This window comes from Nyctereutes procyonoides, unplaced genomic scaffold, assembly GCF_905146905.1.
Source record: "Nyctereutes procyonoides isolate TBG_1078 unplaced genomic scaffold, NYPRO_anot_genome, whole genome shotgun sequence".
Lineage (NCBI taxonomy): Eukaryota > Metazoa > Chordata > Mammalia > Carnivora > Canidae > Nyctereutes > Nyctereutes procyonoides.
The window spans coordinates 52,185,633-52,211,249 of NW_026575126.1; the positions used below are offsets into that span (position 1 = coordinate 52,185,633).

The 25,617-nt window shown below is 44.4% G+C and overlaps 1 protein-coding gene across 4 annotated transcripts in view; it reads left to right on the top strand.

The window, feature by feature from the left end:
• VPS35L (VPS35 endosomal protein sorting factor like) overlaps positions 1–25,267 on the top strand; it is a 124,770-nt gene extending 99,503 nt beyond the window's left edge. The window contains exons 29-32 of one of the 4 annotated variants that reach the window (XM_055340620.1): positions 2,900–3,065; positions 9,305–9,423; positions 15,891–15,993; positions 16,314–25,267. In XM_055340620.1, the coding sequence (XP_055196595.1) occupies positions 2,900–3,065; positions 9,305–9,423; positions 15,891–15,993; positions 16,314–16,375 (450 nt within the window). In that variant the 3' untranslated portion in view covers positions 16,376–25,267. Of the gene's footprint in view, positions 1–2,899; positions 3,066–9,304; positions 9,424–15,846; positions 15,994–16,313 lie in introns of all 4 variants that reach the window. The other 3 variants (XM_055340619.1, XM_055340621.1, XM_055340622.1) reach the window with 3 other exon arrangements.
• The last annotated feature ends 350 nt before the right edge of the window (positions 25,268–25,617 follow it).

Sequence of the window (25,617 nt, forward strand, 5' to 3'; positions counted from 1 at the left end):
CTTCTTCCTTCTTTCTTCTTTCTTCTTCTTCTTCCTCCTCCTCCCCCCCCCTCTTTTTTTTTAATAAATCTGTGTTTGCCTTGCTTCAGTTGCTGGCACTAAAGCATCAAAGTACAATTTCTTCTTCTTCTTCCTTCTTCCTTCTTCCTTCTTCTTCTTCTTCTTCCTCCTCCTCCTCCTCCCCCCCTCTTTTTTTTAAATAAATCTGTGTTTGCCTTGCTTCAGTTGCTGGCACTAAAGCATCAAAGTACAATTTTAAAAATGTCACAACCACTGAAGCATGGCTATCATATGGAAAAATTTTTCCCGGTACAGAATGTTGGAAATAATCTCTTCAATTCTGAGCAAAAACTCATGGAAATGGCTTACTACAAACCTTCTTGTCTCCATTACCCCTTCTCCCACCTCTGTGAAGGTGTGCTGCTGAATAGGCTCCCACTACAGTTATGATAATGCCGTTGAAATTGTTACTGGACCATTCAGAATGTTGTTTCTTTCCAAAGCAGATCCTTAAATAAAAAATATTTTTGTACGTCCACATAGCAGAACAAAATAGCCCAGTTAGAAACAGCTGGTAGCAAAGAAAGGCAGGAGTAAGTTGCCAGCTGAGAGCGGCTGTGTAAATGGAAGGCAGACCACAGCATGGGCAATGTGGATGACTCTAGTCTGGGGCATTCAGATTTTAGAGCATCATGTGTCCTCTTTCTTGCAGATACCCAAGCAGAAATTCCTGTAGATGTTAACAGTTCTGCAGAACCTCTCACACCCCTCCGCCCTCCTTCTCACCACTGCAAGTGTTACTGCTGTATATACACACATTGGATTAGTGGTGGTGATTTCCTACCCATCTTGGTTATAGTATTTCTCATACTCCATGCCGGTATTCAAAAGATCTGGCTCACATGCCTGGCTTCCCCCTGTTAGCCAGCTCCGTAAAGTCAGAGAGAGGCAGTATCAGTATAGTCTTAACAGGAATCTGTGCTCTGGAGCCAGCCTGCCAGAGCTCAGGCCCCGCTCCCTCCATGTACCAGCAGTTTGCCACCGGGCCTGTTAACCTCTCTGCAGCTATCTGTGAAATTGGGGTGTGGTCAAAATGGTATCTTTCTTAGATAGGAACATAGGAAAGCTACCATAAAAGCTAGCTATTATTTGTCTTTGTAGCCACCATAGCGCCTGGTACGTAGGTGTTCAGACCGTAATCCATTCAACATTATTTACTGAGCGCTTGCCGGGGGCCCAGCACTGTCCTAGAATCAGGGACAGGCCACCGTTCACAATGTGTTCCCCTGGGCAGTCCTGGCTGTGAATTGGCAATTACAACAGACGAAGTACCTGTCCTCCTGGAGGTTGTGGGCTAGGATGAAAGAGAGATCAGTGTAAACCAAGAAAGAGATATGCCAAGTAGTTCATTAAAGGAGTAAAGTCACTTCAGAACTGCTCTGAGAAAACAAGGCTGATTTGTGAGAGAGCCTGGGGGAGGGGGTGTAGAAGGCTCTGGATGGATGATCAGGGAACATCTTGATGAGGAGCTAGCATGTAAGATGGGATCTAGAGGCTGTCGAGGAGCCCGTCTGGCCAGTTCTTGCAGATGAAGATTCCAGTCCAAGGGAACAGCAGGGCCGGGAGGCCAGAGCTCCTCAGCACATGAGCTCCTGGCTGTAGTATCCTCTGCCCTTCCATCAAAATCTGTGTGGGAGACAGGCCCCTGGGGACTGCGTTACCTGGGCTGGCTTCCTTCTGGTCTCCAACTGGGTCAGCCACCAGCAGGGACCACCAGATGGGAAGGCAGGAGAACAAGTTTGAGCTGTTTACTGCCCTTCCCCTACCCCCACTCACTGGGCCATGGTTTGGCAATGGCTTTGTTCTTCCCAAGGCTCCAGCTCCTGCTAGGTGGCCTTCTCTAACTGCAGGTCTTGCACTTGCCAATAATGCCCCTTCCTACCGTGGGCTTTCAGCCCGAGGGTGGTAGCGGCTCCCTGCTGTAGCAAGACTCTGGGTGCCTCACCTTTCCTCTCTAGTTCCCTTCACACTGCCCACATCTTTATAAATAATCCTTCCTGGAACCATCCTCATTTAACCATTTTGAGTGTGCCCGCTGTGTCCTGGCAGGACTCTGAGGGTTCCACCTGGTCCTGGGAACCATAAAGGTATAGCCACCAGGTCAGCAAGGCGATGGGGCACTCACTCCTGGTGGTCTGTGGAGTGTGTTCAGGAGAGCCGCAGAATTGCAGGTAGCCTGCCAGCTGTGAACTAAGCAGCCAGCTCTGTGGCATCCAACATGATTCTTCGGTTCATGTCAGCATCTGAGAAACACCATCCTAAACCCTTGAGTGTCTCTTGGGTTTTTCCTCTCCCAAGAGAACATCCTCAATTTAGCTGTTAATGTCACTGAACGCCCTAAAGAGCAATGCTATATTTAAAGTTGGTGCCTTTGGTGGTGACAGTGATCATGGGGGGTGGGGTGCTCACCCAAAGTAGGAGGCTTCCACTGTTCCATCTGCTACAAGACCCGCAATCTTGCTTTTGTAGTTGGAGGAGCAGGGCTTTTTACTGCTACAAACACAGGAGAACGAGACTGTAATTTTGGAAACAGGCCATTAAGCTGACAGGTGACTTTGCCTCTTCATCCTTTGGACCCAAGGAGGCTCTCAAAGCTTGTTTCCCCCGACTACAGCATGTTGATCGGTGGGGTTCACAACATTGTCTGATTTCTCTGTGTTATTTAACCAGGCTCATGAGTGGGCTTGCCCCTGCACAGTAGCTGGCACTTTAATTCTTCTCCAGCTGCAAATGGGAGGGATCTGAGCTTCTGTCTTGGTGATTTTGTTTTTTTTTTTTTTTTTTACCCCCTTCCTGCTTTATCTCTAAGATTATTTATCCTTTTTTGCCTTTCCACCAGGATCATCCTGAGCATGGAGTCTTGTTTCTTGTTCGTGAGCTTCTTAACGTGATCCAGGACTACACCTGGGAGGACAATGGTGACGATAAAATCCGCATCTACACCTGCGTCCTGCACCTCCTATCCGCCATGAGCCAGGAGACCTATCTCTACCACATAGACAAAGGTAGTGGGGTCCCCTCCTACCATCACTACACCGAGTTTGAATTTCATATAAGTCCAGTGAAATTTTTTTATTGTCTTTCACATAATCCTCTAGTTTTCTTGCCCACCAGGAACATCTCTAATCCAGGGCCTTGTTAAATGTGCCCAAATAAGAATTACCTGAGCAGATTCCTAAGTGCCATCCTACCCCTTCTCAATCAGGATCCCCAAGAAGAGGCCTGAGAATTTTGTCTATGACATAATCATCTTGACAATCAGACACGTTTAGAGAAGCACTCTTTAGGATCTGGGCTCTCTGGTGTGCTATAGAATAACCTAGAAAGGTGGTTAAATACATCCATGCCAAGCTTCATCCCGGGCCTGCCCCCTAATCACAATGTCAGGTGGGACTCTACCCAAGTGGGTAGAGCCTTCTTCAAGTGAGGCTGAGACTACATGAACTACTAGTTCAGATGCTCAGGAGGAAGGAGGCAGCCTTGCTCCGCGACATGCTACCAGTCATTGTGGGCTTGCTGCTAGGAATTTGAAAGCGAACTTCTGCTATCCTGCACATAACACAGGACAGTCCCAGTTCCAGACCTCTGCCTGCTGAGCCCGAGCATCCACCTGCTTGTCAGACCCTCAGTTCTAATTATTGGTTTCCCAAAAAATGGCCCTATTGTTAAAAGTGCTTTGGCGAGTAATTACATACTTTAGGGTTTAAGCAACTGTCTCTACACTTGGAAATTTCAGGAAGCTGAAATTTCATCAAAATATGCAGTGCTGGGATCCCTAGGTGGCGCAGCGGTTTGGTGCCCGCCTTTGGCCCAGGGCGCGATCCTGGAGACCCGGGATCAAATCCCACATCGGGCTCCCGGTGCATGGAGCCTGCTTCTTCCTCTGCCTATGTCTCTCTCTCTCTCTCTCTCTCTCTCTCTCTCTCTCTCTCTGTGACTATCATAAATAAATAAAAATTTTTAAAAAATGCAGTGCTAAGGGAGGACCTCCTGCTATGGTTCCTAGAGACTTCCTCTAGCTGGGATTTGGAGGCTAATAGTTAAGATGTACCAGGGAGGCTGGTTGATGTCCATGACGACAGCTTCCATGACTCGAGCTCCACCTGCATGCCAGGTACGGCATCAGGCTCCGCGATCTTCCTCCTATATCCCTTATGGCATTGTAGAGTAGAAGACAGGCACGTGCATCCCCAGGTTACATTCGAGCAAGGGAAGACTCAGAGACACTGTATTTGACTCAAGGTCCTGTGGCCAGTTTGCGGTGGAAGTAGAATTTGCACCCAGAACTGTGGGGCATGTGTCATGCTGCCCTCTTGATGACAAAATAACATTTTAAAGTATAACATATTATATACATACCATCAGCTGTAAAGCTCAGTGACTCCTCATACCTTGAACACACCCACGGAGCCCCCACCCAGATCACGCCCACTTCCAATTAGCACCACCTCTTTCCTGACGTCCAGCATCACGCATTAGTTTGTACATTTTTTTACTTTCATGATAAATGAAATCATCAGCATGCTTTCTTTGGTGTCTAGCTTCTTCTACTTAGTGTTTTCCACGTGAGCTTCATCTGTGTTGTGCATAGCTGAAGTCCGTCCTTTTGCGGTACCGTATAGTATTCCATTGTGACTATACCAGATTCCTTCATTCCCTTATGGACAAACATTTTCATGTTTCCAGTGGTCTGGTTCTGGCTGTATAATACAGAGGAGTGTGAAAAAAACAAACAAAACAAAACAAAACAAAATACAGAGGAGTGTGGCCGTGAACATTCTAATGCATGTTCCTGGTGTACATTTCCGTTGGCTCTCTGCCTGCAGCTGGAGTTTGTGGCTCGTGGGATTTGCTTCTGTTCAGCTCTGGTAGATACTGTCTCAGTTTTCCAGAATGGCTGGGCCAGTTGACACCCCACCCCCCCACCAAGCATGAAGGAGGGTTCTCTTTATTCTTTCCCTGTGGTCAGTCTTTTTCACTTTGGCTGTTCTGAGGACTGTAATTTGCATTTCTCTGGTAGCTAATGTGATTGAGTACTTTTCCTGTATTTGTTGGCATTTTTATTTCCTCTTTTTTGCCAAATGCTCATTGAGGGCAATTAATAGTAGAGAGACCTGTGAGGACCAGGCACTGACATGGAAGTACGTCTGCAAACCTCAGGCCCTGCTAGCGGGGCAAGCCCCCTCCTGTGTCCTGCCCTCTCCTCCCTCTTCTTCCCCAGCAGATTCATTTAACCCTCTAAGCTATACAGTCAGGGCAGATGGGGAGCCAGGGTGTTAGCAACGGGAGCCGTGACTATGTTTGATAGGCAGGAGTCTAGATTTCTAGCTTTTAGAGAAGAAAATGGAAGGATGGGTAGGGTTTTTTTTTTCCTTTCTTGGCCCAGCTGTGTTTACTCTGGGTGCACAATTGTGACCTGACAATTGTCTTAGCAGGAGGGAGCCCCAGGGGACCAAAGGAGGCTTTATTTTCCCATCTCTTTCTTGTTTTAGGCAGCCTTTTAGTGTTGACACAGGTTAGAACTTCTGAAAAACTAGGGTCACAGTTTCTTTGCATTTATAGAGGATGCCTTTTCTACTTTCTCGATTATTAAGATGGCTTTGTGAAATCGCCTAGAGCAAGAACGCCAGTGCTTTCATGGAGCACACAAGAAAGGGGGCACATCTGATGTGGAAGGGAGAGCTTCCTGTGTGCTGAATGTTCACCTCATATGAGGATGGCTTAGATGTAGGGGGAAGACCACAACCCAGGATCCCCCACCCCACCCCCGTGAAGCCAGTGTAACCTGTTGGCTCCTCCACGCCACCTGCCAGGCCCTTAGAGGATTGAGGGTCGTGATCCCAGGGGCAGACAGATGCAGGGATTGTGGGCTATTCTTAGTGGCCACTTGCCAGGGATGTTATTTATCTCCCTGGTGAGAGCTGCGGCTGGACTCAGGGCCTCTGCACACACTGGTCTGACCCAACTTCCTTCCAGGCTCAAGTTTACCTTTTCCTCCCTCCATCACCACCAAGTGTTAGCCTGGAGGACTCATACTGCCCTCCACCTCTCCAGTCCCTTTTTCCACGTTATCTAGTGAATTCAACCTGTCGAGCGCAGCCTGATCTGGCTCTTTTCCTGAGTTCCATCCCAAGCCTAGACTTTAGGATCCCATGACCCCTTGTACCACCTTCATCCCACATCCTGTGAGCTCTGTGAGGCAGAGACCAAATCAGCCTTGCCCCCCATGGGTCCCCAGCTCCTAGCATGGAATCTGGTGCGGAGCGGGCCCTCAGCCAGGAGGCGCGGGGTGTGTGTGCGCGTGCATGTGCTCACGAGCAAGTGAGCAACCTGCTCCGAACCCAGCCCTGGCCCCTCGGGGGAGGAAGAAGCCTGGGGTGTGTTGGCCAGGGGGCAGTCTTAGAGCTTCTCTCTTCCAGGGCTGAGCTAATCAGCTAGAGAGTAGATTCCAACCCGGAGCAAGCCGGAGAATTTCTGCCAGGAACTATTCTGGTCCTCGGCAGTGGATGTGAGACATTCCTTCGCCAGCTGCAGTTTTGCCGCCCTGCAAACTCAGGTGGTGCTGAACGGCCGCATTACATTCCTTTACCAGAATCCTAGTGTTTTACATTCTTGAAGAGAATGGCTGTCATTCTCAGTTGACACACCATCCCATAAACGGGCCGTTCAGAACTGGATTAGAGATCACCTCTGGACGGAGAAGCTGGGGGGAAGGAGACTGCCGGGGAGCCGCCATTCTTATTCTTAGGCAGCATGTCTGCAATCTTTTTACAAATGGTTCAGCCAGAAAACCCGGTCACGTGTGTACGTGTTTGTATGTGTGTGTTGCGGGGTCTGCAGGTGAGAGCTTGCACAAAAGTAGCAAAATGGTGTCTCTAGGGGAGACAGGCAAGCTATTCAATGGCCTGCTCTCCCTGCTTCTCTTGCTAGTTCTCAAAATAAGAAGAATAGGAGTTGTTATTCTTGAGATAGCAACTAGAAATGTTCATAAAGTATCTCTAAAATAGTATTTTATCAATTAATTAGTGTGTGCTTACACCTGTCCCATTCTCTCAAAGGCTTTTTTTTAATTTTTTAAGATCTTATTTATTCATGAGAGACACAGGCAGAGGGAGAAGCAGACTCCCTGCAGGGAGCCCGATGCAGGATTTGATCCCAGGACCTCGGGGTCATGACCTGAGCCAAAGCCAGATACTCAAACACCGAGCCACTCAGGTGCCCTCTCTGAAAGATTTAAGACAGGGCAGCCCCGATGGCCCAGCAGTTTGGCACCACCTTCAGCCTGAGGTGTGATCCTGGAGTCCTGGGATCAAGTCCCACATCGGGCTTCCTGCATGGAGCCTGCTTCTCCCTCTGCCTCTCTCTCTCTCTCTCTGTCATGATTAAATAAATAAAATCTTAAAAAAAAAAAGATTTAAGACAGATGACAGGAAATAATGAAATAAAATTTTTTGAAATTAAAATTGGTTCTTAAGCAGCTATAAATTAGGAAATATAGATGTACACATACCTGTGTGACACACACACACACACACACACGACACACACGGGGCTCTACTATGGATACTTTTGTCACTTTTTAAAAATTGTCACTTAAAATTTTACTTAAAAATTTGTCTATTTTTTATTTTTTATAAATTTATTTTTTATTGGTGTTTAATTTGCCAACATATAGAATAACACTCAGTGCTCATCCATCAAGTGCCCCCTCAGAGCCTGTCACCCAGTCCCCCCCTGCCCACCTCCCCTTCCACCACCCCTTGTTCGTTTCCGTTAGGAGCCTCTCATGTTCTGTCTCCCTTTCTGATATTTCCCACTCATTTTTTTCTCCTTTCCCCTTTATTCCCTTTCACTATTTTTTTATATTCCCCAAATGAATGAGACCATAAAATGTTTGTCTTTCTCCGATTAATTTGTCACTTTTTAAAAATTAATAGTATCTTGTAATTATTTTACTAATAATATAGTGTAATACTAGTATAGTGTAGTCTATGGTAGTTAATAACTGTAGATCATACATTTTTATTGTCCTCCTAGTATTTAATACTGTAACAGAGCATTTATTTTTCTTATTTTTTTTAAGTCTTATTTATTTTAGGGAGAGAGAGATTATCTGAGGGGAGGGGCAAAGGGAGAGGGGGAGAAATCCTCAGGCAGACTCCCTGCTGAGCACAGAGCCCAATACAAGGCTCGATCTCACTACCTGGAGATCACGACCTGAGCCAAAACCGAGTGAGATGCTTAACCGACTGAGCCATCCAGCCACCCCCATTGGATTATTTTCTTAAATACCTTGGAGTAGTTTCCCCAAGTCAAAGATATGGACTTTTTGTACTGAAGCTTTTTTTTTTTTTTTTTTTTAGTTTTAAATAATTGGTAACACACACAGTGATAAAATAAAATTTACCGTTTTAATTATTTTTTTTATAGATTTTTTTTTATTTTTTTGTTTATGATAGTCGCACAGAGAGAGAGAGAGAGAGGCAGAGACACAGGCAGAGGGAGAAGCAGGCTTCATGGACCGGGAGCCTGACATGGGATTCGATCCCAGGTCTCCAGGACCGCGCCCTGGGCCAAAGGCAGGCGCTAAACCACTGCGCCACCCAGGGATCCCTGTTTTAATTATTTTTAAGTGCATAATTCATCTTCCTCAAGTATATTCAGTGTTAGGCAGCTATCACCAGTACCCATTTCCAAAATTTTTTCATCATCCCAACAACTCTGTACCCAATAAACAGTGACTTCCTATTCCCTCTCCTTCCCCCTACCTAGCCCGCATGACCTCCACTCTGCTTCCTTCTACAAAGGTGCCTGTTCTAGTGCCCTGTACAAGAGGAATCATGCAGCATTTTTCCTTTTGTGCCTGGTGTATTTCACTTATAAAGTGTTCACTATTCATCCATGTTTTAACATGTATCAGAATTACATTCCTTCTTTTTTTAAGATCATTTATTTATTTATTTATTTATTTATTTATTTATTTATTTATTTATTTATTTATTTATTATTTATTTATTATTTATGATAGAGACGGAGAGAGAGAGCGAGGCAGAGACACAGGAGGAGGGAGAAGCAGGCTCCATGCCGGGAGCCTGACGTGGGACTCCATCCCGGGACTCCAGGATTGCACCCTGGGCCAAAGGCAGGCGCCAAACCGCTGAGCCACCCAGGGATCCCCATACATTCCTTTTTCTGATTGTATAATAGGCTCCATTTTGCTCACTGCTCTGGTTTGTTCTCTCAGTTGACTCCAATGACAGCCTCTACGGGGGAGACTCCAAGTTCCTGGCTGAAAACAACAAGCTGTGTGAGACGGTGATGGCTCAGATCCTGGAGCATCTGAAAACCTTGGCCAAGGATGAGGTAGGTGCCCTGTGTCTGTCCCTCCCCCTCCCCCCGCTGCTGCTCTTTCTCAATACGCGAGTTTCCGGGGTGGTTGGACATTGGTCCATTCTGGAAAGGAAACTTGTTCATGTGGGTGATGTGTTTATGTGCAGAGTGATTACTGAGCGCTCCATCCAGGGCTTTTGCTCCTTCTATTTGGCCACTCTCTGAAATGTCCTGTGTGTTTCAGTCGTTTGCCTCTCCCACCAGAATGTAAGCTCCCTGGGGGTTGGCACCTTGCAACGTGAGTCTTGGAGACCACCCTGTCTCTGGGGTTCATGCGTCACTCATCACAGCATCCCCACACCCTGAACAGAGCCTAGCATACAGCAGGTGCTTGATCAATACCTGCGGGATAAACTGCCTGTGCTTTGCACACCTTAGTGTTCATGCCCACAACCAGCCTGAGATGCAAGTGCTGTGTTGATTCTCACTGGACAGAAAAGGAAACTGAGGCTCAGAGAGGTTTCTCCACTGCCCTGGGTTTCCTTTGGTGAAGAACGGGATTCTCCAGCCCGAACTTTGAACCACTGCATTGGTCTGTTCAACCAAAGCTTTTCCGCTTCCCTTATAAGAAGTGGCATGTGGTAACTGTCCCACCAGGGTGCAGGTTGTTTCTCCAGCCTTTGTTATACGTGAGTGTAGCACTGAGGACTTTGCGTTTATCATTTCACTTAATTCTCACAACAGACTCGTGAGACGGGAATAGCTGTGCCTTTACGTAGTACGGATAGGGAGACAATTCTCGGGTGGTAGCTGTGAAATGTGGTCAAGGCCATCTTCTAAAACCCATGTTCTTAGGCACAAATTACATGGAGATGTCAGATGTTGTATCTTTTATGTTTTCAGAGCAGTTTTTCCATATTCTCCAAATAGATGATTAATCTTAATGTCCATTTAGTGCAGTCTACATACCTACTTGGTTCTCTTCCCCAGTTATGCCAACTACTGCTTCCCTTTTTTTGTAGCTTCAGCCCAAACAGGTGGGTGACAGATGGACCCCAGAGGCCCTGCCTCAGGGTTGGTCAAGGCGGTTAGTTGTTCAGACCTAGGCTTATCTCTGGTGGTGTGTTTAGGCTGATTGCTGTTGTGTAGTCGGGGCCTCTGGGAAGGGGATGGAGGTTGTCTGTGCCTTAAGGAGTTAAAGCTGGCGCCTGACCTTTCTCTGCATTCTTTCCGTGGGTCAGCTGGTGCCTGAATTTGTTTCTTCCTCTACGTGCTCCCCTGGGTCTTGCTCTTCATTCCCACCTGGCAAGAGACAACCTTATGGCTCATTCCTGATTTCGTCCTGGCAGGCTCCATTCTCTTCTACTTCAATCCCCTTTCCCAAACCTGGGGCAGATTTTGGATTGTTTCCCAGTATCTTTCCAGCCTTCCCCTTCCAGCCCAAGGCCTCCATCTCTTCCCTTCCCTGGATTTGCTCCTATATCCCCACCCCATCAAACCCTTTGAAGACCCAATAAGATCAAACTGGATTTTAAGTTTAATTCATGCTCACTTCCGGGGCTATATGAAATACCACCATTGTGTTTACCCCCTTCCCCACGAGAAATGCACAAGAGTATTGTATAGCTGTGGGTGTCACCTGTATGACATACGTAAGTATTCTGGGTCCCATCATCCCCAGGGTATTCCAAGCAGGTGCTGGAGAGAGAGGTTTTTTTTTCTGGACTCCATCCTCCAGTGGCCCCTGCCAAGTTCAGGGCCAGCCTTAGGGTTAGCAGTAGGTCCCACATGCATCACAGCACCCTCTCTAGGGAGGGAGCATGTGTTGGTGTGTCTCACCAATCGGGACCGTTCTGGATGCAGGGCTGCAGAACTCTGGGTGGCTGGCTGTCAGAGTTCAGGGCAGAATTAGAACCCCAATTTCTTTAGGGAAACTGGTTTATCAAACCAGTAAGTATCAGAAGAGGCAATTCTCCCCCAACTGAAAGGCCTTTTTCAAACACATGCAGACTCAGGACTGAAAGCCCAGCTTTTGTCTTTGCCTACTGGTGGTTTTCAGGAGAGAGCTCTTTCTACCCTACAGGAGAAATGGAGTCCTTTACCTTCAGTGCGCTCTTGCTATGTAATCAGGTCCCTTTCTGCTCCTCTGCCGTGAAACATTCTTTTTAGGCGCCTTTTCCTGATTTTTATTTTTTAAAGATTTTATTTATTCATGAGAGAGAGAAAGAGAGAGAGGCAGGCAGAGACACAGGCAGAAGGAGAAGCAGACTCCCCACTGAGTGGGGAGCTTGATGCAGGGCTTGATCCTAGGACCTTGGGATCATGACCTGAGCCGAAGGCAGATGGTTAACTGAATGAGCCACCCACCGTGCCCCAGCCTTTTCCTGATCTTTAAAACCATGGGTTCTGGCTCTATTTCTAGCCCAGGGACCTCGTAGAGCAGTACTGTGTGTTTACCAGGTTATACCCAAGAAAAATTTGCTACATGGCTTGGACATACATTTCTTTACCCTGATGCAACAGTCTGGGTTTAATCAGAGGTGGCTGCTTACAGCATAAATGACCATAGCCTAGAACAACCCTCAAGCTCTCGATAAAAATAAAGCCGAGAAGTATTCTAGTAGTTGTAACCCTCCACCCTGCCACCATGCAGAGTTTGTTGCCTGGGGCCAACTACCACCCCTGACGTCTGATCGGGTCAAGAGCCTAATGCTAGGCCACCGTGCCTTCTTCATTTACCTCATGTCACATAGGCATTTTATCACATCATCATCATAAGAAGAGTACAGTAGCTTTATTTTTTTTTAAATTGTGTTTATTTACTCTTGAGACACACAGAAAGAGGCAGAGACATAGGCAGAGGGAGAAGCAGGCTCCCTGTGGGGACTCTGATCTGGGACACAATCCCAGGACCCCGGGATCATGACCTGAGCCAAAGGCAGATGCTCATCCACTGAGCCACTCAGGTGCCCCAGTACAGTAGTCTTTTAAGACACCACATTAACAGAACTTTTATTATGGTATACAATTCTATTTTGTTAATTTCTTACTGCACCTAACTTATAAACTATCAGAGGTATGTTATATATAGGAAAAAACAGTACATAAAAGGTTCAGTTCTGTCTATGGTTTCAGGCATTTTCTGGGAGTCTTGGAACATATTTTTGCAGCTATGGGGGGACACTGCTGTAATTGTATTTAATGTATCTTTTTCTCTTGGGGGAGGGGGCATTGATTCCAATAAGGACTCTGAAATAGGATTCTGAAAAAATAGCAAAGTTGGAATTCTTCCAAAGAACATTTCAGCTCACATAAATACCAGGAACATTTGGTGAAAATGTCCTTCCATATACACACACTTATTAGAAAAATAAGGGTGGACCGAGCTAAAATGGAACATACCATCCTTCATTTTAACAATGCAACGTGAAAGTCAGCATAGGCAGGCATGTCATGGTGGGGGTCCTGCAGACAGAATCACTGGGTCTGGTACCTGGGAAGAAGGGATCAGATTGCTCTACCAGGTGGAGAGCAAAGCTTCAGGCTATTGAAAAACCCCAGTGTGGATGCCAGTCCTGAGTGGGTCATCTCTTGGTGCTGCTAGCACCCCTGCTTCCAAAACTTTCCTCTAAATCTACATGAAGGAAGGCGCTAGCCAGTTTACTCATGAGCTTTAGGAAGTTGTTTGTTTGGGTGTGGTGAGGCTGGGAATCATGCCAGACCCGTGGAGCTTCCTGGAAATGAGAGTTCTCATAGGAAAAGAATGAAAAGAAGTTCTTTTCTATTTAAAACCTCTGGGGAAGAGGAGGGGCTTAAGGCCCTGATTTGGTTCTTATAATGTGTTTGTGGGTTTTTTGGGTCTTCGCCTGTTGGCTGGCATGACTTCTCACCCCTCAGATCTGTCTCTCTAATGATTTCACTTTTAATGGGCCTTGCATCTGAAACATGTGGATTGAGCTTTTTAGGGTAAAATGCTTACTGAGAAGATACAGAGGGGAGAAATAGCTAGTTCAGATATTGTCTCGCTTCTCTTTCAAACCATCTCTCCCACTTCAATGAAATGTAGTTAAAGGACTTCTCTCAGGGGAGACTCTTAGTTGTATTTGAAATAGAATTTATTTTAGCTTTGTCCTGTAGATAGAAGCAGAAAACGCACCCTCCTCCTGTTGTCCCAGCTGTCAGACAAGGGCCAGCTTAAAAGGCAGGCAGCAGCAGGTTGGGCTGGGACCCACTGAATGGTCATCTCTGCCCGGGTTCCTGGTTGGGGTAGAACCACCGTATTGTCTGATTAGATAAAGGACCCCAAGCAGGCATTTGCCAGCCACTTAATGAGTCTGTGCCAGACAGGGGGGCCGCTTTCCCCCCAGTGCCTGGAGGCTTGGGCGCTGCACAGCATGACCCCAGTCCTTGACCGGATGGTAATGTTCAGTCAGCTCGGCTGCTTCTGTGACAGGCAGGCTCAACTGGGCATCCAGTGGAGGTCTCTTCAGTGCCACTCAGCCACCTTACTCAGCTGTGCTCTGAGCTGCTCCCTGGCAGTTTGTTTTTTTTTTCTCCACCAAGAAGTTTTAAATTCTCACTTGGCAGAGGACAGCAGGAGGGATTAAGTTGGTTCAGCAGTTAGCAGAGTCTGGCTCCTGTGAATATTTGTGGAACGGATGGACAGATCGTTGGTAGGTTGGTTTTGTCCCTCTTGAATAGTTGAGAAAAGGAACTCTTAGCCTCTTCAGAATTTGGACTCCTAATGTGATGCTAACACTGGGTCTATGGGAATATCAGCTAGAGTGGGGGAGGGCACAGGCTCTGGGGTCAGAAGACTGGAGCTCAAATCCCTGCTTTTGTACTTAGTAGCAGTGGTCCGTGAGCAAGTTCCCCAAAGCTTTCTGAGCTTTGACTGCTTCTGCAAAATGGGAGCAGATTGGATTCCTCTTGCAGCCTTAAAAAAAGCTGCTGCAAACTCAAGAGTATTTATTATTTCGGTTTGGTGAGTTGGCACTGGCAAGGCTTCATAAAGTCAAAACCAAAGTGTTGACTGGCTGGCTTCTTTAGAGTACTGGCAGACTTGAGTTTCATCCAGTAGGACTGAGGTCCTGTTTCCTTGCTGCCTGTTGGCTGCAGGTTGTTCTTAGTGTCTAGAAGTTGCCTGCCATTTCTTGGCTTTTGGCCCACTTCTGCATCCTCTTCTGTTCCTGGTCTCTCAGAAATTTCTCTGCCTTTTAGGGCTCAAGAGATTAGACTGGGCCCACCCAGATAATCCAGAATTCTCCAAGGTCCACAACTTTAATTACATCTGCAAAGCCCCTTCACCCCAGCACCCAGCATAGTGCTTGACTAACCAGGGGTTGGGATCCTGGGAGACAGTGCTACAGATGTGCCTACCATGTGCCTAAGCTGGCTAGAAATGTGCTTCCCACAAAGATTTGCCATGTAGATTAGATAAAATGAGCTGTGAGCTCAGAATACCTGGCCCACTTTAAAGGCCTCTTTCTCATTAGCTGCCAGGGAGGAAAGCAGATGCTTTGCTGGACTCACTGATGTTCTTGCATTGTGAGCCATGGGCATCTAGCAAGGGCCCAGGTCGTTAGCTCTCCGGGGTCCCCATGGACTTGTGACAGAACCTGGCTCCCTGGTTAGGCCCCCTGGTTCACTTGGCCTTCCCGCATGCCTCTGTTTGTCTTTTGGAACTTGTATCCTTTCTCCTAGGCCTGGTATTTAATATTCAGGTTTGGTCTACCCAGACCTTGTGGTTAGACATTCCTGTTTTAGGTACCTCTAATCAGAGGTGAGACTTGGTATTAAGTTCTTATGAAACCTGGGCCTGGCCCCCAAGCACTGGGGAGTGTTGTCTATGGGGAGCTGTCATTTGGTCTTTATTCCTGCCCTTTGGTTGCTGGACTAACTTTGGGTGGCTTGAGGACATACCAGAAAGACATTTTCTTGTAGCCTTTCAGTTTTCATCTGTACTTGCAAGAAGCCCTGTCACTTTGTTCCTTTACCTTGCCATGTGTGGAATCTCATGAAAGTATCACTTCTTCCATTTCAGTAATACCCATGTGGGAGGCACAGAACGAAGGTTTTTTTTTTTTTTTAAGATTTTATTTATTTATTCATGAGAGACAGAGAGAGGCAGAGACACAGGCAGAGGGAGAAGCAGGCTCCATGCGGGAAGCCCAACGTGGGACTCGATTCCAGGTCCCCAGGATCACGCCCTGGGCCGAAGGCAGGCGCTAAACCGCTGAGCCACCTGGGCTGCCCAGAAAGAAGGATTTTATATGCCTCATCTCATTCAGTCCTCACCCTATGAGGGCATTTCCTTACTCTCCTACAGCTGAAGGCGGGACTTGGGAGGTTAAGCAGCTTACCCTCCAGAAGGTCCCTGGTAGAGCCAGCATCAACACTGGGTGCAGCCCCACATGAGCCCCACTGCCAGATAGTAGTCTCTCTCTTCTTTTTCAGGCTCTCAAGCGCCAGAGCTCACTGGGCCTTTCCTTCTTTAATAGCATCTTGGCCCACGGGGACCTGCGCAACAACAGACTCAACCAGCTCTCTGTCAACCTGTGGCACCTGGCACAGAGGCATGGCTGTGCAGATACCAGGACCATGGTAAGGCATGCTGGAGGCATGGGGGTCCTGGTGAGCCACATAAACCCAGTGGCCAGAGTACAACTGGCCTGAACGAATCCAGTCTCTCCCTCTTCTTTTTCTTGTATATAAAAGTATCAGTGATTCCTGATCACACCAAAATCTGAGTTTATAAGCAAATTGTAATCTAAGAAGTTTTACTTAAAGACTTAGTTGGTTTTTTCCTCCTCCTTTCTCCATCAAAAGACTTCAGCTGTAAGAAAGCATAAGCTCACAATATGGTTGATTGGTTGGTATCTTGATGAACCAGAAAGGATTCTGATAGTTCTTTTTCCTCCTAGGTGAAAACTCTGGAATACATCAAGAAGCGAAGCAAACAACCAGATATGGGTCATCTGACTGAGCTGGCCCTCAGGCTTCCTCTGCAAACAAGGACCTGACTGGTGCTTTGAAGCCAAGTCCAGAAAGACCTGCCTTGCTTTTTTTGTTTTATTTTTACATACACAAATTGGTTTAAGCTTTGGCCTCTACCCAAATTTTTGCGACAGTGGAGGAGGAATTGTCAGAGCGTTAAAATCCAATCTTGTTCCTAAGAGTAGCAGTGTCTGTGCACAAGTGGCCTTCAGACTGGCCTTTATTGAGAAACAAAAATCCAAGTAACATCTGTCACATGTGTGTACTTTTTATTTTTTTAATTAGGAAAAGAACCTTGAAAAGGTGTTTACTTTTAAAGAGCCACTGTCCCCTAATTTGAGGGCCTCAAGTCTGGAATGTTGCCTAAACCACCACAGATTTATAAAAAGTAGATGGTTCAATTAACTTTTCTATCAAAAGCAGCTCTTGACAGGACTTAGAATATACTGGTATATACCTAGCTCTCACCAACACAGAAGATGTGGGTGCCATGGCTCAGGCACACGTGGGCACCGCAGGACCACACAGCAGAAGGTGCACAGCTACTGTATGTAACGTGTTATGCACAAGCACCATGAGCAGGTGACCCCAGGGCACCCACAGGAACTCCTGGGAAGATGGCAGAGTAAGAAGGCCCTGAATTAACCTCCTCCCACGGACACACCAGTGATGCAACTACACAACATGCAACTCACTGAGAAAATGACCCAAAGACTTAGCAGAACAGCTCTTATACAACTAGACACAAAAAGCTGCAGTGAGAAGGGCAGGAGGGGCAGAGTGTGGTCAAGCCTGTCACTGGGTGGGGTATGCACCAGGAAGATGAGTGCCCATATTGTCTAGTTGTGGAAATCTGTGGGGCTTACCTCTGGGAGAGCCAGAAGGCTATAGAAAACTGAGGCTTTACTCTTCATCACTCTGAGATCCAGCACCGAGGCAGCAGTTTGAAAAGAGCCTGGGTTATGTATACATGAAGGATATTTACTAATTTTCAGGCGTGTGCTAGGGGCAACAATGTGTAGGAATTTTCTCTGGGAAGGAAAGAGTTCACCGGTCCAACTTTCCTGCCCTCTTTTAGCCTACCTGGTCCAACACTGGTGGGTACCAGTTCTGGCACTTTCTATCTACCCTGCTAGCACCATTGGCACTGCCCAGGCATTTCCCTTAGGACCCACCTTCCCAAAAGGCACAACTCCTGCCCACCAGTGCTCATAGCAGCTGTGGCCAAGCCTCACTGCCAGTCTTGCCAGGGGCTAACCCCACCCATCAGTGCCCAAACAAGCCACACAGGGGACATGTCTGGAGCACCTGCTTCTGGTGGCCGGGGCAGACTGTAGTACTGGCCCCACAGGATGCCTTCCACATTAGGCCACTACCTTCAAGACTAGATGTAGCTGATCTAATACATATAAACATGGAGTATGTTCCAAACAACCAAAACAAAACCTCAAAAAAGAACCAGAGATAAACAATCTACCTGATAAGAGTTCAAAGTAACCACCTATCATAAAGATGCTAGGTGGACTTGAATTCAGTGAGGACTTTAACAAAGAGCTAGAAAATATAAAAAAGGACCAATGAGAGCTGAATATAATAAATGAAAAAATCACCTTCTAGCGAATCAACATCAAATCAGAGGGTGCAGAAAAATGAATCAGCAATCTGGAACACAGGGTATTAGAAATCAAGGTAAACAGCAAAAAAATAAAAATAATAATAGAACAAGAAACTTCCGGGACATCATCAAGCATATTAACATTTGTACTACAAGCATACCAGAAAAGAGAGAAAAAGAGGCAGAAAATTACTTGAATAACAGATCACTATAACCTAGAGAAGGAAATACCTAGCACCAGGAAGCACAGAAAGCCTCAAACAATAAATCCAAAGAGGTCCACAGCAAGACATACATTTGGCTCTGGAACAACACAGATCCACTTACATGTGTTTTTTCTATACAGTACAGAACTATATTTTCTCTAGCTTTATTGTGAGAATACAGTATGTGATACATATAACAAAATATGTGTCAATCAGCTGTTTAAGGCTTCTGGTCACCAGTAAGCTATTAGTAGTTAAATTTGGGGGGAGTCAGAAGTTATATGTGGATTTCTAACTGCACAGGGGGATTAGTGCCCCTAACCCCTGCACTGTTTAGGGGTCAACTGTAGTTACAATGTCAAAAATTAATGAAACTTTAAAGGCAGGAGAAAAGCAATAATATACAAAGGAAACTCCCACAAGGCTATCAACAGATTTTTCAGCAAAAACTATGCAGGCCAGAAAGGAATGGTCTGATCTATTCAAAGTGCTGAAAAGAAAAAACCTACAGCCAAGAATACCTGCCAAGATTATCATTCAGAATTGCAGGAGAAATAGTTTCCCAAACAAAAGAGTTCATCACCACTAAACCATCCTTACAGGAAATGTTAAAGGGACTTTAAGTGTAAAAGGACGTAACTAGATGAAAATGATGAAAGAAAAAATTTCATTGGTAAGAATAAACATACAATAAAGGTAGATCATTTATAATAGTATGAAGGTTAAAAGACAAAAGTAGTATCATCAATTATATCTACAATAATAAGTTAAGAGATACACAAAATAAAAAGATGTAAAGTATGACACCAAATACATAAAATGTGGAAGGGGAGAACAGTAAAAATGTAATGCATTTAGAATATGTTCAAACTTAAGTGACCATTAAAATAAATGCTATATACATTGTTATATATGAACCTCGCATGGTAACCAAACACCAAAAACCTAATAGATACACAAAAAATATGAAAGAATCCAAGCCTGAAAGTCATCAAACAAGAGAGAACAGAAAAGAATAAAGACAACCAGAAAACAATTAAAATGGAAGTACAGTTGACCCTTGAACAGCATATATTTGAACTCCACATGGATTATTTTCAAGAAGTACAATACTGTAAATGTTTTCTATTCCATATGATTTTTAAAAAATATTTATTTATTCATGAGAGACAGAGAGGCAGAGACACAGGCAGAGGGAAAAGCAAGCTCCGTGCAGGGAGCCCGATTTGGGTCATGATCCTGGGACTCCAGGATCATGACCTGAGCTGAAGGCAGATGCTCAACTACTGAGCCATGCAATTTCCTATTCCTTATGATTTTACTATTTTTAACTTACTTTAATACAGTATGTAATACATCTATTCTACAAAATATGTGTTAATCAACTGTTTATGTTACCGAGCAAGGCTTCTGGTAAGCTATTAATACTTAAGTTTGGGGGGACTCAAAAGTTCTATGTGGGTTTTCAACTGCATGGAGGTCAGTCGGTATCCCTAACCACCTTGTTCATGGGCAAATGTATTTACTTCTCAATAATTACTTTAAATGTACTAAATGCTCCAATCAAAAGAGAGTGAATGATTAAAAAAAAAAAAAGACCCATCCATATGATGCCTGTAAGAGACACTTCAGGCCACAAGAACAAGCAATCAAAATTAAAAATCAGAAAAACCACAAATACATTGATGCTGAACAACACGGTACTAAACCAATGGATCAGTGAAGAAACCAAAAAGGATAAAAACATACCTTGTGACAAATAACGGGAACACAACATTCCAAAATCTTGGGACACAGAAAAAGCAGTTCTAAGACGGAAATTTACGGTGATACAGACCTACCTTAAGAAACAAGAAAAATCTAACACAATCTAGCCTTAGAACTAAAGGAACTAGAAAAAGAACAAACAAGCCCAAAGTTAATGAAACTTTAAAGGCAGGAGAAAACTGCTGTCACGTTAGAAGGAATGAAATAATGAAGATTAGAGTGGGAGTACATGAAATAGAGACCCAAACCAAACCAACAACCCAATAACAGAAGACCAACGAATTCTTGAAAAGATAAAATTGATAAACCTTTAAACCACACTCAAGAGAAAGAGTCCTCAGATATACAAAATCAGACATGGAAGAGAAGTTACAATTGACACTACAGAAATATGAATTGTAAGAGACTACAAAAAATTGCATGCCAACAAACTGGACAACCTAGAAGAAATGGACAAATTACTAGGAATGTACAATCTCCAAAACTGAATCAGGAATAGGAAATCTGGACAGAATTGTTACTAGTAATGACAGTGAATGAGTAATCAAAACACTCCCAACAAACAAAAGTCTAGGACCTGATAGCTTCACAGGTGAAGCCAAACATTTAAAGAGTTAATACCTATCCTCCTCAATTACTGCAAAAAATTGAAGGGGAATGAATGCTTCCAAATTTTCTATGAGGCCAGCGTTACTCTGATACCAAAACCAGACAAAGATACTACAGGGAAAAAAAAGCTAATTATAGGCCAATAACATCCCTGATCAACACCAATGCAAAACTCAACAAAATATTAGCAAGCCAAATTCAACAAAACATTGAAAGGATTACTCACCAAGATCAAATGGATTTATTCCAGGGATGCAAAGATAGTTCAGTATCTGCAAATCAGTGTGACACACTACATTAACAAAATGAAGAATTAAAAATGATCATCTCATTAGACGCAGAAAATTTGACAAAATTCAACACCTATTCATGATAATAACTCTGAACACAATGGGTATAGAAAGAACATACTTCATCATTATAAAAGCCCAAGCGCCTAACATACCCCATCATGAAAAGCTGAAGGTTTTTCCTCTAAGATCAGGTACAGGATAAAGATGTCTGCTCTCCCCAGGTTTATTCAACACAGTACAGAGGTCTGAGCCGTAACAATCATGTAAGGAAAACAAAAGGCATCCAGATTGGTTAAAAGGTAGTAAAACTGTCACTATTTGCAGGTGACACAATTTGTGCAGGTCTGCTATGGGAGGGGATCTGCAGTCTCAATGGGAGTTTTAGGTGGGCTGCAGGTCCCTTCCCAGAGCAGACCTACACAAACCCTGCTACACAGAAAACCCTAGAGACCAAAAACCAAAACCAAAAAAAAAAAACCCCAACACCACTATAATAATAAATGAACTCAGTAAAAGTTGCAAGATACAGAATTAATAAACAGAAACTGTTTCATTTCCATACACTAATAATGAACTAGCAGGAGGAGAAATTTTTTAAATCCCTGTTTATAACTTCATTAAAAAGAAGAACGCAGGGCAGAGAAGACTCTCCACAGCTAAATGTAGAAGAGAGGCCACACTGAAGTGGGTAGGAAAGGGGGGGGAGACCCGGATGGGAGCTAAACTGACTACAGGACTGTCCAGAGAAGGGAGGGGTGCCACAGACAGGGGAAAGGAGGAGGTCCTCACCCCGAGCATGGGGAGCCCAGACAGGAAAGATAAATCAACTTTTCATTTAGCTTTGAAAAGCAGGGAGCATCATAACTCCACTAGTCCTTACAATCAGTGCAGCCTGATGCTTGGGACTTTAAAAATAGGAGGGCTCAGCTCTGGAAGGACAATAGGAAATGGACTCTATCCTTAAGTAGACCATACAAGAAACAGCCCCATGGAGATAAAACATAGAAGTAGCAGTTTGAGAAACACCTGGGATATACAATAGGGAGATTGGTTTACTAATACAGCAGCATTTGCTGGAGGGGCAGGGATCCTTGGGAGACTTCTCCAAGAACAAGGGAGCTGGTGAATGCCATCCCCCTCCCCCCTGCCGGAGCCAAACATACACAGACACCTGTAGGAACCAGCAGAGCACACCATTTTCCAGGTAGCTTGATGACATTGTGCACCCAGCCCCACACTTCTGTGGATCTACCCACTCCAACCTGGCAGCCTTGGCAGGACTTTTAGGTAGCTGCAGATCTCTTCCACAGCAGACCTGCACAAACCCTGCTACAACCATGTGCTCCGGTATTCTATGGACCTGCTTCTTCCAATGCACCATTGGCCAGAGCCCATCCAAAGCAGTGCCACAAGCCTGGTAATGTGCAAGTGGCCCCAACAGGTGCCAGCACCACTCCAAAGTGACTCCTGCCCCAGGGGAGGGGAAGATAACCCCACACACTAGTCTGTGATCTCAGCAATGGGCTAGGAGCAGACATCTGGTCTGACTGCAGGCCCTGCCCTATCCACCAACAAATCTTCTCAGGGGTCAATGCAAGGAAAAGTGCCTGTAGTTGAGTGCTACTGCATCTCTGACAAATCCTTGGTCTGGCTCACCTCAAGCCAGAGGTGGCCCAAGACTTGCCCACTAACACAGAGACCAAACCCTGCCCACAACAGACAACCACTGCTGACAACTGAAGGCAAAAGCAGCTCAGCCACAGTTAACAGGGCTCTCACATCACACATAGTAGAAACCCCAGAAGCACCAGATTCTGGTAAATGGGACATTGCAGGACACCACAGGACCGCTTCTTCATAAGGCCACTACTTTCAAGAACAGAAGAGGTAGCTGACTTTCCTAACACATAGAAAGAGACACACAGACAAAATGAGGTGATAAAGGTGTATGTCACAAATGAAAGAACAAGACAAAATCATAGCAAGAGAGCTAAACATAATGGAGATAAGTAATATATATGCCTGATTAATAATTTAAGTAATAGTTATAAAGATACTCACTGGACTAAAGAGTGGAGGACCTCAGGAAGACCCTTAACAAAGAGAGAGAAAACATAAAAAGAACTAATCAGAGATAAAGAACTCAATAAATAAAATGCATAATACACTAGATGGAATAAATACAGGAAGTAGAACAGATCAATGACTTGGAGGACAGTAATAGAAAACAATCAAACAGAACGAGAAAAAAAATGAAAATATACTTAGGGAATTCAGCAACACTATCAGCCTAACAATATTTGCATTACAGGAATCCCAGAAGAAGAAATACAAAGGGGGGCAGAAAGTTTATTTTAGGAAATAGCTGAAAAGTTCCCCAAATCTGGGGATGGAAATGAATCCAGATCCAGGAGGCACAGAGAGCCCCTAACAAAATCAACCCAAGGAAGTCCACACCAAGACACATGGTAATTAAAATGGCAAAGAGTAGTAATAAAGAGAACTTTAAAAGCCACAAGGGAAAACAGTACATACAAGGGAAACCCTGTAAGGCAATTATATGATTTTTCAACAGAAATGTTTACACGCCAGAGAGGAGTGGCATGATATATTCAAAGTGCTGAAAGGATGAAACCTGCAGGGGATCCCTGGGTGGCGCAGTGGTTTGGCGCCTGCCTTTGGCTCAGGGCGCGATCCTAGAGACCCGGGATCGAATCCCACGTCGGGCTTCCGGTGTATGGAGCCTGCTTCTCCCTCTGCCTGTGTCTCTGCCTCTCTCTCTCTCTCTGTGACGATCATAAATAAATAAAAAATTAAAAAAAATAAAAAATAAAAAAATAAAAAACCTGCAGCCGAGGATACGCTTTACAGCAAGGTTATGGTTCAGAATAAGAGGGTTTCCCAGACAAAAGATAAAGGAATTCATGACCACTACACTAGCTATATAAAAAATGTTAAAGGGAACTCTCTGAATGGAAAGGAGGGACAATAAATAGGAGTAAGAAAAGCAGGAAGCACAAAAGTAGTAAAATTAAGTGTATCTATGAAAATCAGTCAAGAGATTCACAAAATAAAAGGATATAAAGTATGACACTATAAACTTTAAATGTGTATGGGGGAGTAAATAATGGATTCAAACTTAAGGGACTACCAACTTAATGTAGACTGATGTAATGTATACATGTTATATACAAACCTAATGGTAACCACAAATCAAAAATCAATACTAGATATGCAAAAAAATAAAGGAATCCAAGTATAAAAGCCAGCAAACAGTGAGAAAAGAGAGAAGGAACAGAAAAGAACTTCATAAAACAAGCAAAATGGCAATAAATACATATCTTTCGTGAATTGCTTAAAATGCAAGCAGCCCAAAGGTCTATTGATAGATGAATGGATAAAGAGGATGTGACACACACTCAAATATTACTCATCCATAAAAAGGAAGAAAATCTTGCCATATGCAACATGGATGGATCTGGAGTATAACACTAAGTGCAGTCAGTCCGAGAAAAGATAAATACCGTATGATTTCACTCAGATGTGCAATTTAAGAAACAAAACAAATGAACAAAGAAAAAAAGAGACAAAAAAACTAGACCATGGAGAACTGATGGTTCCCAGAGGGGAGGTAGATGGGGCGATGTGTGAAAATTGGTGAAGGGGATTAAGAGTACACTTATTATGAGGAGCACTCAGGAATGTGTAAGAATTGTTGATTCACAGTATCATACACCTGAACTAATATAACACTGTATGTTAATTACACTGGAATGCATACATACCTAAGAATAAATTTAACCAAGGAGGTGAAAAAACTACACTGAAAATTATAAGATACTGATGAAAGAAACTGAAGATCACATAAATAAATGGAAAGATATACTATGCTTGTGGATTGGAAGAATTTTGTTAAAATAGCCACACTACCCAAAGCAATCTACAGGTTCAGTGCAATCCCTATCAAAATACCAACAGCATTTTCCACAGAACTAGAACAAATAATCCTATAATTTGTGTGGAATCACAAAAGACCCTGAATAGCCAAAGCAATCTTGGGAGAGAAAAACAAAGCTGGAGGTAGCACAATCCCAGATTTCAAACTACACTACAAAACAGTAATAATCAAAGGATAACGGTACTGGAACAAAAACAGACACAGATCAATAGAGAACAGAGAGCCCAGAAATAAACTCACACTTATATGGTCAATTAATCTATGACAAAGGATCCAACAATGGTGGGGAAGAGTCTCCTCAATAAATGGTGTTGGGCAGATGCCTGGGTGGCTCAGCGGTTGAGTGTCTGCCTTAGGCTTAGAGTGTGATCCGAAGGTCAGGGCTCAAGTCCTGCATTGGGCTCCTTGCATGGAGCCTTCTTCTCCCTCTATGTCTCCACTCTCTCTCTCTCTCTCTCTCTCTCTCTCTCTCTCTCTCTCTCTGTGTCTCATGAACAAATAAATAAAATCTTTAAAAAATAAATGGTGTTGGGAGAATCGGACAGATACAGCAAAAGAATGAAACTGTACCACTTTCTTCCACCACATACAAAAATATAGTCAAAATGGATTTAAGACTTATATAAGAGATGAAACCATAAAACTCCTGAAGGAAAACCTAAGCAGTAAACTCCTAGACAATGGTCTTAGCAGTATTTTTCTGGATCTGTCTCTTCAGGCAAGGACAGCATAAACAAAAATAACTGAGATTTCATCAAATTAAAGAACTTTTGCACAGCAAAG